The sequence below is a fragment of the Bos indicus genome, chromosome 12 (genome assembly GCF_029378745.1).
Source record: "Bos indicus isolate NIAB-ARS_2022 breed Sahiwal x Tharparkar chromosome 12, NIAB-ARS_B.indTharparkar_mat_pri_1.0, whole genome shotgun sequence".
In the NCBI taxonomy this organism is placed as follows: Eukaryota; Metazoa; Chordata; class Mammalia; order Artiodactyla; family Bovidae; genus Bos; species Bos indicus.
Window position 1 is genome coordinate 20,782,541 of NC_091771.1, and position 13,982 is coordinate 20,796,522.

At 34.0% G+C, this 13,982-nt stretch overlaps 1 protein-coding gene across 5 annotated transcripts in view; it reads right to left on the minus strand.

Moving 5' to 3' along the window:
* The window catches only part of INTS6 (integrator complex subunit 6), a 105,367-nt gene that overhangs the window by 78,084 nt on the left and 13,301 nt on the right, over positions 1 to 13,982 (minus strand). For all 5 annotated transcript variants that reach the window (XR_011569719.1, XR_011569721.1, XR_011569720.1 and 2 more), the window contains exon 4: positions 5,858 to 5,947. Coding sequence is in view for 2 of the 5 variants with exons in the window: in XM_070800127.1 (XP_070656228.1) it covers positions 5,858 to 5,947 (90 nt within the window). In the remaining 3 variants the exon portion in view is untranslated. The remainder of the gene's footprint in view (positions 1 to 5,857; positions 5,948 to 13,982) is intronic.

Here is a 13,982-nt window from a genome sequence, read left to right on the forward strand (position 1 = left end):
CTCCAGGAGATCTTCCCAACCCAAGGATTGAACCCAGGTCTCCCACATTGCAGGCAGAGTCTTTATCAGCTGAGCCACAAAGGAAGCCACATGTATTGCTACACATGTACATGAAAAACAGTTTTACCTTGCTTTGTTAGAGTGGTTTATTTTCACGTGTTTTTTTTTGTACTTTAAAAATGTATCTATTTGTAGTTACAGTTATGTTCTGAAACTATGGTTTCCAAACCAGACTGTGCATCAGAATCAACTTGGACACACTGAAAAAAGTACGGATTCCTAGGTACATGCCCAGAGCAATGGAACCAAAATGTCCAGAACCAGAGCTGAGGCATGTACGTTTTATAAGAAACTCAGTGGTTTTGATGCAGCCATCTGAAAACCACTTTGCTAAGTATCAGTCATTTATATATGGAAGAGCTAGAATCAGAAGAATAGAAACGTCTACAAATGAAATTTTCCTTACATGTATGGGACTGCTTTTGCTTATTGGTTCTGACAGGCTAATAAATGCAGGGTGAAGTTGCCTCACACTCTGAATAAAAACTATTTTGGTATAGCTTAATACAGAATTCTAGATAATACATTAGTAGTTGCAGCCATACAACTTCACTAAAGAGTGATCAGCCAGCATTTCTTTTTAATTATTCTATCATAGTGTTGTTTAGAGACAATCTTTACGAGTTTCTCTTTGCTGATTTCAAACTCAAATCCTTAAGAGTCTGACTTTGAAAAAATATATATTTTAAGGGTATTGCAAATGTGATTACTGAAAATTCATTACAGTATTAAAATATATCAACCCTTTTAATTGTGCATTTTTTAACTACATATTTTCAAATACTAATAATTGCTGATATATATATACATTTAATAGGGCCAAAAATATGGGTACAAAAGAAAATGTGAATGATCTACATCCAACAAATTCTTATTAAATGTTCCTGGAAAGTTGAATTAATAGAGACTAACATATTTAGTCATGTTATACATATGTTCAGAACATCTGAATCAGTAAGACAGGAGCTAATCTTGATAATGAAACTCAGGAACGCATTTATACACAGATCTGTTTAATACATTCTACCATACTACAATAACATCCTTCAAGATTCCTTAGGAGTCTTTTTGAAAAAGAAAAAAATAAAAATAAAAGTCTCCCAAATTCTAAGAGTACTGAGAAACAACAATTTAAAATATGTGTCTAAAAATCTTTGCACGATTAAAATAGTTTCAACAGCTTCTGGCACATATTTTGGTAGCTTTAGTGAAACAAAAATACTTATGGGGGGATGGAGATGTGGTTTCTGATTTCAGATAGTAGAAACATTTTAAAATTCTGGATTGTCTTTTAAACATTACACAACATGAAGAGTTAAATGCAAACTACAATTATAGATCCTAACTATAGATTATCCTTATAAAAGGTAAATTCATTCTATATTGCCCAGAATGATCCAGAAAAATCACTAATACCAGTCCACATCTCAAAGACTGATGGGACTTCTGCATCAACTTTTGAGAACTGAAAAAATGAAAGATAAGATCACAAAGGACAGCCACTTTAATACACAGTTGAGCTTACTCAGACATTTCTCTTTCTACAAACAAGTACTCTTTCAAGAAGTTATAAAAGTAGCTGTCCTAGTTTGTCTTAAAAAGCTGGAAAACTCATAAGAAGGCAAAACTTTTCATGTCAAAAGCCAATAGGTTTTTTTGACAGCAAATATCTTCTCTAAAACGATAGGGCAATCACAACATTGATAAAGAGATGCAAAGAGTCTTCAGCAAATCTCAGTATCTGAAAGGTAACACTACTATTAGCACTTTCAAGGAAGAGAAAAATAACTGCTACATGATCCTGGAATGTCATTCATCACCAAGAAGGGACTGGCAGGATTTCTTCTGGCTACTTTATTGAGCAATATAGTTAGCCACGTGTTCCTGGAATCATAGCACAGCCGAGTTTTCCATTGCAAAAGAGTATTAAAGATCTTCTCAAGCAATAAAAACCAGAAATTTTTTTTAGTAACTCTAATTATAATTTGGTGAATCTACCAAAACATCTGATACATTAGTAACATAACATGATGAATGATACTAGAAGTATTTGACCACAAGTATGCTTATCAACACCAAAGATGACTATGGCAATAAGAAATACACAGATTTCTCATGTATCAGAATTCAAGGTCCCATCTAACTCCTACCTCATAAATGAAAACACTGAAAAAAAAATTATCAAATAACTACATTGAAAATGAAAAAAAGTCAAAAGATACACACATATTCTTCTACCATAAGCCATCATCAAAATTTCTACAGTTATCTAAAAACACTACACTAGAAACACACTCATGAACAACTCAAGACAATGGCCTGGATTTTCATTAAATAAGGCCAAAAAAGATAATTAAAATCATAAATTAAGGTAAAATGATTGCTCAGAAGTTTCATCCATAACACATGCTGTTTCTCTTCCAACCCCTAACACACTGCTAAATGATGACCTGTCATAGAGGAAACAGTATCCCTGTTATTATTTTGACAAACAAGTTATAAGTAATTAGATCATTCTGGCCTGTACAAATTTAGCCAGGTCAGGAGGCGATATGGCACCAAGTTTTTCCATGAACTATTTTCTAGGCTCAAAACAACTTTGTACCAAGTTTCTCTGTAACTTTCACAGATGTAATCTATGAGCCACATCTTATAAGGAATCACAAGATCCTTGAATTTAATCAAAATTAAAATGACTAAAAATTTACATTACACAGGATTTGATACATGCACAGGATAGGTAATATTAACCCTCCTCTCCTCCTTTAGTGCTTCCATACACCTAGTATGTATCTCTATTCTATCATTCATAAAACCATTTAACAGACAATCCTCCCCTTAGGACTGTGAACTTAAGAACCAGAAACCCACCCTATCTTTGTTATCTTCACTACCTAGAAATGCCCTGGTCATAATGGTCATTCAAGGGACACTTAGAGAACAGGAACATAATACCCATGTCACAAATATACAGAGAGGGGAAGCAGACAACAGTAAATCAGGTAAGTAGAATGCAAATTTCAAGAACATATAGTAATAAACAGAAAGACAGCAGATACCATCAGGGAAAAAGCACTGGGTCTGGAGGGGGTTGGGATGTCTTTGGAATTTAGATCAATTCTAATCCAGAGTTTGGCAATAATAAATGTTATAACCTTGAGCAAATCACTTTGCCTCCCCAGATCTCAATTTCCTCATTTGTAAAATAAAAAGTAATACACCATAAGGATGATTTCAAAGCAGCAGGAACACTTATTACTGGAAAACAGCACTAGCAGAACAGACCAAATACACTAAGTGAGGTAACAGAACTTTGAACAAAGGGCATTGTATGGGTGGGATGCACAACTCTACAAATAGTAACAGGCCACATCAACAGCAGTCACAGCTACTCAAGAATTATACACACATATCTAATGTGGAAATTATCAACACTCACTCATTCAGTAAGTCTTTAAAAAGAATCAAGTTTTGCCAAAGGTAAAGGTTAAGAGGACTGAAGAAAAAGAGGCAAAGGCAATATTCTGCTTGTTATTTCCTAGCAAAAAAAATTACAATACAGATCACATAACACACACACACACACACACTCACAAAAAAATGAGCAAACTGAAAAGCGTCTTTATGCCTTTTATAAATTGATAATTGTCCTCAAAATGAATCACATTATTTAATTATTTGGACTAGAAGAGACAAGTATATCACATCTCAGCAAAAAATTAACCTTCCACAACAAACACATACAGGATACATTCTCTGGCCCTCAAAGTGAGTCTTGTTGGAATATTAAGAACCCAACATGAAAATGACCAAAGAAACTCCTAAACTTGAAACCCAAAACAACTCACAGACCTATGTTCCAACAGCATATCCAAAATAATCTTTGCCTCATAACAAATGGATTGTCTATCTCAGATAAGAAGTTGTGATCAATTTTGATTTTGACTATCAGACTCAATATAGCTGTATCTACATCCATACTTTTTCAGTGTAAGCCTTGTTCTCAGTACTATGCTAACTATTGTAGAAGATACAACAGCACTAAAAGCTAAGATCCTGGCCCACAGGAAAATCTTCCCAACCTTACTAGGAATGAGTTTTAGGTTAGTATAAACACATAGTTCTACTTCTCCAGTATCTCTCCCAAGGACCTCGGACAAAAGGTGAGCAATTCCAATATCCATATCCATATTTCAAGATATTTTGTAAAGCTAAAACAAATTATCACAAACAAAGCAGATCTAGATATACGGGAACAAAATATACTGAACCCCAAAGGGAATTTCTACAAAGGTGCTAAGACAGAGTACCCTGAATAATCTCACATGGAGGACTACTTCATATAAAGGTAAAATATAAATAAAAAAGAAAAGTACCTTTGTAGCAATCGTAACTACAAAACAAAATCACAGTATTTCTGACCTGATTACTCATTCAAATTTTTCAAAAGGAAGGCAAAGTGGGAAAAATTTGAAATTTTCAAATTGAAGTTAAACAACCTGTTCACTCTTAATGTACACAATCAATGTCTGTTTCTGAAAAACGGCAGAATATAATTGGCTATACAGTCCAACTAAGTTTAAGAAAGCCCCAAAATCCATTAATGTCAGCTATGGAGCATTTCATAGCTATGTCTATCAATTATTTAATTACAAATTTTAATCTACCAATTTTTCAACTGTTTTTCTGTGAATTATATCCTAAATTCCCCTTCAACGCCAACTGTTCAAACAAAATTACTTTGGCTCTCCTCCCCTCAAGTCAAGATCAGGAAATAACGATTCTATACTAGTTCCAAAGCTTCATGGTAGAATTATACAGTGTTCTTTTCACTAGAGGCTACCAAGTCCTTTCATTCACATCATTTCATTTCAGTCATTCAACAACCCTATGAGGTAAGGCAAGAATTTATTTATGGACGAGTAGAGATTTAGGGATGCTAGGTACAAACTTCATTGCTAGAAAGTAGTTGAACTTTCAGGACTGTATATCCAATTTGCATTCCACAATGTCACACAAATCGAAGTATTTCTACAAATTACTGAACTTAAAAACTACACTTTTCCTACTTACACCCTTTGTAAATACAGTGACAATTAAAATTAAGATTCTAAATCAACTGCAAGCAAAAAAGAGAATAGCCTAAACCACCTCCTTTCCATACCAACCTATTTTAATAAACAAACACAATATTCAAGAGCAGTTCAAATATTACAGTAAAAACATCTTAAAAGTCAAGATGAATCCCTTGCACTGAACTTATCACACTACACACACCCAACTCTGCACAATGCATGCTAGCAAAGAATACGTGAGGCTAGCTCTCACTTATTTATCTAGTATTTGACTAAGAATTAAAATGTCTAAAAACCTTCACTTTTCCGAGACTTAGCCAACCTCTTGGCTTTGCTTACTCTAGGAGTCTCCACAGTGGAGCGCACATGACAATCCACTGAAACAAGAAGCCATTATTAAAATGCTGCATCCATTTTTTGAGCCTCAAAATAAGAACTCATTTTACTAAATTTACTGTCATATAAACTCAAAAATACACATACAATTGAGATGGGTAGTAACTCCAAAATTTTTCACAGAAGGGATTCCTATTCAAGAAAAATTAGAGGCCAGTGCTACAAACAACAGAGAAGGTAAATGAGCTCTAAGAGCCAGATGAGTCTCGACTGCATCAAATAGAGAACCTATTTAAGGTTTCAATATCCTACAATGCCTATACAAATAAAGATTTTTTTCAAAGGCCTTTGCATAATCCATGCTGATAAATATAAACATAACTTACCTCATCCTGGACTCCACTGGTAGTAGTCAACTTGCTCCCATCAGTAATTGTAATAATTATTGCTGGCTCCAAAAAAAAGGGGTTTCTTCCCTAAAGTCAAAAAACATATTGATCATATTAAAATCTAAAAATGAGCTTAATTTTTCTGAGTAAAAAGTCAATTTTCAGAACAGTATATAAATCCTCTTTTCTTGTTTTTAAATTTTATTTACAACTATACTTTTGTAAATTTTCAAAAAAGGTTTAGAAGGAAACATAAATTAAACAGGGGTTAACTTGAAGGGTTGGAATTGGGGGAAAAATGGATTTTTCACTTCTTTCTACATTTTTGTACTGTATTAATTTTCACAGTGAGATCTATACTTAAGTAATTAAAAGTATTTAACTTCTTAAAAGGGACCCTACAGTTCAATTCTAAAATATTTAGATATTACACATTAAAATAATTTTTAACTTTCTCAACATTTACCAAGTAATCTATGCCTATAAAGTATCTAGCCAAGTGATCCAGTACAGAGATGGAAGGGCTCCATGAGCTGATTCCAAAGAAACATTAGGCTTGCCCTGAGTTTAGCAAAACAGTCCAATATGAAAAGTCAAAATTAAGAAGGATGGCAACTGAAAGAAATTGCTTGACCAGAGGAGTAAAAAAAACAGCAGCAGCACAGGCAATGAAACAATGGCACAGGCTCTTAAAAGCTCTGCAGTTAGGGCCAATCAACTTCACTAACTTCCACTCAAATCCCTGGCCAAGTCACAACACTATGATCAATTCTAGGTGACAGATTCTGTTAGGGACTCAGATAAACATAAGCTTATCTTTTACACATAAATGGCTCATGAAGCATATTTTATATAACTCTTTAAGACAAAACCATGACCAAATGTAGAAGTTAGAGAGGGTAACTGTTTGAAATCAAAGGTATTGAATTCTCTGCTACTAACAGTGTTCAAGAAAGGACAGAAAGAAGTTTTGCTGGATACAACATAAAACAGCATGTGTCACATGCACATTTTAACATGCATATGAGTCACTTGGAGATCTTAACAAAATGCAGGCTCTGGTTCAGTAGATCTGGGACAAAGACTAAGGTTTCCCATTTCTAACAAGATAGCAGGCTAGGAAACAGTAATGTCCACCGACCACACACAGAATAGCAAGGATGTGGCATGTAATATTTTATAGTTCTGTAACATTTCCCTTACATTTATATAACTCTCAGTTACTAGCAGATTACAGCACATACTCATTTGTTGACTGAATTTACAAGCAGTTTCCACATATAGTCATTGTGATTATAACCTAATCGTAAAGAGGGAGCAAGTGGTATTTGGTATATTAAACTTCTTGATCAAGTCAAGAAAGTGTAAATATATGTAAGTGACATAAACATTTTTCCAACTAGTGTCCAAGAAACAATGGTTCCAAGTAGAGAAAACGTCTTCTGGTCAGATCAAATTAAAATATGTTGGAATAACCTCTAAAGGCTTTCAAATGCAGTTGCATTCAAATGTTCTTAGAACCTTGCAGGAGGATGTGATTTCCCCTCCCTTCTTCCTCTACAACCATCATGGGAGATGGAACACATTTTGGAAAACTTTACATTACTCTGCTGCCTCTCACACCATTCACCCCAACATACACAATAAATTCTCATAACACGGATCTCCTCTTCAATCTAGAAACAGATAGTGTTCATTCCCAACCTCTGAGCTTTGACTGGTTCCCTCATGAAGAATGCTTTTCCTTTTCCCTGCCCACAACCCATCTAATTCCTCATCATTTTTTAAGGCCCAGTTTAAGCCTTCCTCTCCTGCCTTAAAACTTTCCCTGATTACTCTGGCCTTGACTAATTCACCGCACCCCCCCCCACCCCTTTCCCTCTCCAAATTTTAATAGTGGTAGTTTTCAAACTTAAATAAAAATATAAACATAACATTTCCCCAAATAAAACTAGACCTGGAGTGCTTTCACGGAGTACATTTTGAATATACTTCCCTAAGCATCTGTTCCTTATGTTCACTTTAAATATATTGCATCTCACACAATAATGTGAATATACTTAACACCATTGAACTCTACACTTGAAAATGGTTAAGATGGTAAATTTTGTTAACACAGTTTTACTATACCTTTAAAAAACACACCATCTTGTATTGTTTGCTATTGTTTCTTGTGTTTGAATCATGGAAGGCAAGGATCATGTCATCATTCTTCCTCAGCACTGAGCACAAAATATTTTAGCACTAGACACTTAAGTCACTGACTATAGCCTCATATAGACCTGTCCAAGTTCACAGAGCCAATCAGAATTACTCAAACTTCAACAAGCTTCAAAAAATATAGAAGTCACCTTTACCACAATATAAATGAATGCTTCCCAAACTTATTACACTAGGCAGTAAGAATATTCCACCTCTTTCCTACTTACATCCATCCAGTCATCCACTGTCCATTCATTCATGTTTGCCATTCAAACACTGAGTGACTACTCTACATCAAGAACTGTTAGCTGCATGATACATAATCTCTATTCTCATACATGATAAAAGTATGTACCAATGGACATACAATAACTCTCCTCTCCTCGTCTCTACAAATATCATATTTGGCTACAAATATAATCTGGCAAAAGGAGATAAAATCAAGACATCCTCGTCTGTATCTCACTTTCATCCTTAAGCTATAACTACTTTGACTGACTTGCTTCCTTTAAGAAACGAATCAGCAAATCTATTAATGCCACCAGGGCATGGGCTAAATACTTGCATAGGTATCTCTGAATCACCTTTATATTCTAACCTAAATCAAAGTCATATTTTCTGTTCAAAAGTTTGAAAACCATCTACTCTTATTTCTGTTTAAGCACACTTATAATTATCCTTCAAAAGCCAAAGAATTTGTCATATTTATAATTAAACAACTATGTACAGTTATTAAAAACTTCATGGATGATGCCATCCACCCAAAAACTCACACATACTTATTTAAGAACCATAATGTCTAAAAATCAAGTTCAAATGTATTAAAACTTAGCAAGAAGTCTTTAAGTTATGAAAATTTAAGCCAAATTTAAACATTAAAATCAAAGTTAGTTTTTCTTGACAACAAAGCTCTTAACTGATATTTTACTGCAGCCTTGTACATGTAATACTCTTCAGATTCTATGCCTAAAATTACTATAATAACCAGGCACTTGGTAATACCAATAAGCACTTATATTTATCTCATCTGATCCTAAAAACTTGGTGAAGTAAACACGTTTAATCATGGAGATTAAACAATATAACCCTAAGTCACACAACTGATTTTGGCAAAGCCAGAAAGTGATTCTAACTCTAAATTGCATGGTCTTTCTGAAGCATCTGAATGTCGTAACAGCAGCAGCTAAATTCTCTTGAATACAATTCTACACCAACCTGGATTGTGCCATTTCATGCAACAAAGAATGGTATTACAATTGCAGTTGTTGTTTAGTCACTAAGTCCTGTCCGATTCTTTTGCGACCCCGTAGACCCCACCAGGATCCTCTGTCCATAGGCTTTCCCAGGCAAGAACACTGGAGCAGACTGTCATTTCCTCCTCCAGGAGATCTTTCCAACCCAGGGACAGAACCTGCGTCTCCTGCATTGACAGGCGAGTTTTTGTCCAGGGAAGCCCCCAGTATTATAGTATTAGGATTAGTCACCAGGGAATCCCCCAGTATTACAGGATTACAATCAGTTTGGTTTTATTTAATATACTCTACCTGCAGTAAAATTAACTATGTACAGTAGGACTATTCCATTATTTGGTTTCCTGTTGCTCAGTGATGTCTTATTTCCTGCAGTTCTGTGATGCCATATCAATTTTTCTTTATATTAAATCAATATACCACTCCCCCAAGAAAAACACAGTAAAACAAAATGTTGTACGTATTACTTACTTTTGAAAACTCTATAACTTCAATCAACTTTCAGACACGATATATATACAAATTAAAAAATGAAATAATATTAAAAGCTTTTAATGACTTTTAAATTTTAGAAAATACAAGTAAAGATCAAAGGCAGAAAAAAGTAAAGAAAAATACAGCCATCCTCATTCACCTCTTTACTCATTTAACTCTACTGTGCCTAAGACCCCTTCCTTTCTCAGGTGAGACAGTTTAGTCAAGAATCACACTAAGAAAAGGAACAGAGTTCTGATAAAAATTAGAATAATGACTTAATGAACGTAATTTACACACAAAGAGAGGTTTCTTTATTTCCCCAGGGAAGAATTATCCCAACCTCCATATAAAAATGATTGTATTAACATTTATCTAAGCATAAACTTCTAAATATCCTGCAGAAAATGACCAGACCATGTTGTACCAATAAAGTTTTCTTACATATAGTTTTAGGCTGTTCCTCCTCTGCCTTTTCTAGTATGTTTACTCTTGGCAAAAGCATGTAAACAACTGGAATCTTTCTCTTTCTTACTATCTTTTACCCAGCAAACTAAAACACATTTTTAGTTGTCTGTCAGTATCACAAGATTATTTTTTTCATGTTTTACAAAACTCTGCAAAGTTTAATCAGATAAGTCAATGGCACCCCACTCCAGTACTCTTGCCTGGAAAATCCCATGGACAGAGGAGCCTGGTAGGCTGCAGTCCATGGAGTCGCGAAGAGTCAGACACGACTGAGGGACTTCACTTTCACTTTTCATTTTCATGCATTGGAGAAGGAAATGGCAACCCACTCCAGTGTTCTTGCCTGGAGAATCCCAGGGACAGCGGAGCCTGCTGGGCTGCCATCTATGGGGTAGCAAGGAGTCGGACATGACTGAAGCTACTTAGCAGCAGCAGCAGCAAAGTTTAATAATTCTCAAAACTTGAGTCACTATTTTACATTTTTATTCTTAACAAGGATATCTATGAAGTCACTCAATTTGGAGACAGTTCATATTAGAATTTACCTCAAAATTCACCTCAGTCCTAAGGCTAGTCTTTATCTTAGAGTTGAAAAGAAAAAAAAAAAAAATTAAGGTCTGCTACGACCAAGGCAGCCAGTAGAGGGACTAAAAGTTTACTTATGCCATTAGCAGAATTAAACTCAGATGTTTTCCTCTCAGAACCCTGGTTCTTGGCATAAAGAATCTAGACATGTACCCCCCAAAAAAAAATACTGCGCAAAGTATAAATCTACCTCTAGAAATATTTATTGATGGAAATCTTGTCATTTAGAATATTTAAATTTAATATCAGCCAAAAGTCCTGAGAAGAGTTCTGATAAAGATAAATACAAAAACTTTCACTTTACATATATTCTCTCAATAATTTAACATTATTGTGATGTTAAAGTAAGGCATAAAAATCTTAATATGAAAGTTTTAAAAATAAAATTAAAATAGATTTATCCAACTAAAACCTATTGCAATTTTGCAAAAATTGCTTTGGAAATGTTAAAACAAGTTATTGGCATTCAGCAGAAATAGTTTTTAAAATGTAAAAATAAGCCTAATTTTCCTTCAAATAAAAACTAACCAGGTTCTCAAATTCAAAATTTTTAGTTTTACCCAAGAAATTTAAAATGTGGGTTGGGGGGGGTGCCCCACAGGAGTTTTACTGTACCCTTAAGCTTGTCTTAGCTATTATCTTTTGAAGTGATAGTGAAAGGAAAGCAGCTCTAATATTCAGTAGACCTTTTAGTGGCTATCTCTGCTGCAAGACCAGAGGGCTCAAGTTTTCCTTCCATGCCACCATGCTCCACCATGATATCGGTGCTTTAAACAAATCCCAGAAGGACAGCCAAGTGCTTGTCTATGTTACACTTTTCCCAGGACAGGGAAAATGGGCACCAGAGATCTGCTCTCTGATTCTCTCCTGTGACAGTACCTTCAGCTTACCAACATCTATCACCAGTGAGCTATTTTACTATGGGTCAAGAAAGCTATGGCCAATGGAAATCAACAAAAAAGATGTTTAGATGTATAATGTTATATGGCTAGGCTAAAAGTATATTACCTAGCAGAAAATCAAAAACTTTCAGAAACAGCCTGTGCTTTTTTCCTATTTAAAATTTCCTTTTCAAGCAAATTACAGTGACAACAAGTAAAAATGTGAAGAAATGGAAAGGGCAGCTTTAAGAAATAACTACTACATCACTAAAGGTTCTCATGCATATACTGGACAAGTACCTAGCAGGATGGCAGCTAAAAATTTTGTGAGTTAAGTTCAAGACTAGAAGCTTTAAGTCCCGTTTATTTACATCTCTGTGGAATCTGCATAAATAGTAAAAATATGAAATGAAGCCTGCATTCATTATCTACCCTATTTTCCTCTAATACCATAGATAATAAAGAAGTAACAATAGATGGTCTCCTAAAATGATAAACCAACCACCTCATATTCATTTAGAAACTTTCTGACACTCCCCTTTATATTGTCAAAAATCAAATTCTATAAAAAATATAGAAACATTAATATTAAAAATATTCTATTTTAAACTTATTTCTAGAAGAAAAGCATCTAAGAATGCAATTCACATCCAAAGTCTTATTAATCATAATACTAATAAACACTTTTACAACTATACAGAATTGAGAAAAGGTTTTAATACATACTGTGTAAAACAAGTCAACCAGAATCAATAACATTCTTTAGCTCAATATTGCTCAAACTTCAGACACTTGAAAATCACAACCAGAATTTTTTCAATATTTACAATATTTATATACTTAATATTTTTAACTCCGTATCATTTTTTTTAGCTTCAAACTCTAGCAATAAGACCTATGAAATCATAGTTTTGATGTGCAAATTATATTTTCTATTCAATACTCAGTGTCAGTAATACTGTTTAGCTTTTGTTTATTAAAGAATGAGAAGGTTCATTATATTACAGGGATGAATACACAACTGCTTAATTACACATTCCAAAGAAAATATAATAATTATTTAAGTCACTAACAGCCCAACAGGCTTACATTAAAATCAATACTCTGAGGCCAGAAATACAAGTTTTATGTTTGTTTTTGAATTCAGCAAGATTATTACTTTTACAGTCAAGATCCCAAGTGGTATGCCATAAGTAAGTCTTTGATGTAAAAATTCAGATATTCATCTTAAGAAATTAGTACAAATTAGTGCTTTTAAATTAATACTTTTGATTATGTAGAAGAGATTTCTGAAGGATACACACTATAAACTGATTTACCATGGTAGCCTCTGAAGAACTGAGCTGAGCAACTATATAACTTTCTCTAATGCTTAAACTTTTTAACCATGCACATTTATTACATATTCAAAACAAGTACTCTTCAAAATTAAAATGTGCTTAATATTCAAAAATAAAACTTAAAAAAAAATCTGCTAATGCATAAAAGTCTAGTACTTAGAATATGCTAAAGCATAAACTTCAAAAACATGTTAAAATTCCCCATTAAAAGAAATACACTTTTAGTTTCAAGTAACTCCATTATACAATTGTATACTAAAACAGTTCCTCTAATTCCTTATTCTTAAAAAATAGCATTAGAAAGAGATGGAATAGTAAGACCAGCAAAAGCAGGAGGGAATCTTACATATTAATTTTAGCATAATGACTGAGGGGCAATATCCTAGGATGATTGAAATAATAAACTAAATACAGGTGACCCTTGAATGCAAGGTTTAGGGGCGCTGACCCCTGCAGAGTCAAAAATCTACATATAACTTTACAGTCAGTCCTTTATATCTGCAATTTCACAACCTCAGATTCAACCAACCCCCAGATGGTTGTAGTATGTAAGAAATTCCACATGATAAGTGAACCTGCACAGTTCAAACTTTTGTCATTTAAGGGTCAACCATACTAGTAATGTAAAAAATATTCACTATCAGAACTGAAAAATTACAAGCTTGACTTTGTGGAAAAAAGTGTTAGAAACTCAATAAATGATAAGTATTAGTGTATCAAAGGAAAGTATCAAAGTGAAGTAATATAAATTCAATATATCTGAAATAGTAAATGGATTGCATAGTATTAATTTCAGTAAAATATGTAATAACAACAGGTTAGGGAATTCCCTGGTGGTCCTGTAAGGGCTCCACACCCTCACTACTGATGGCCTAGTTTGATCCCTTGTCCAGGAACTAAGATGCCACAAGCCACTGTGGTG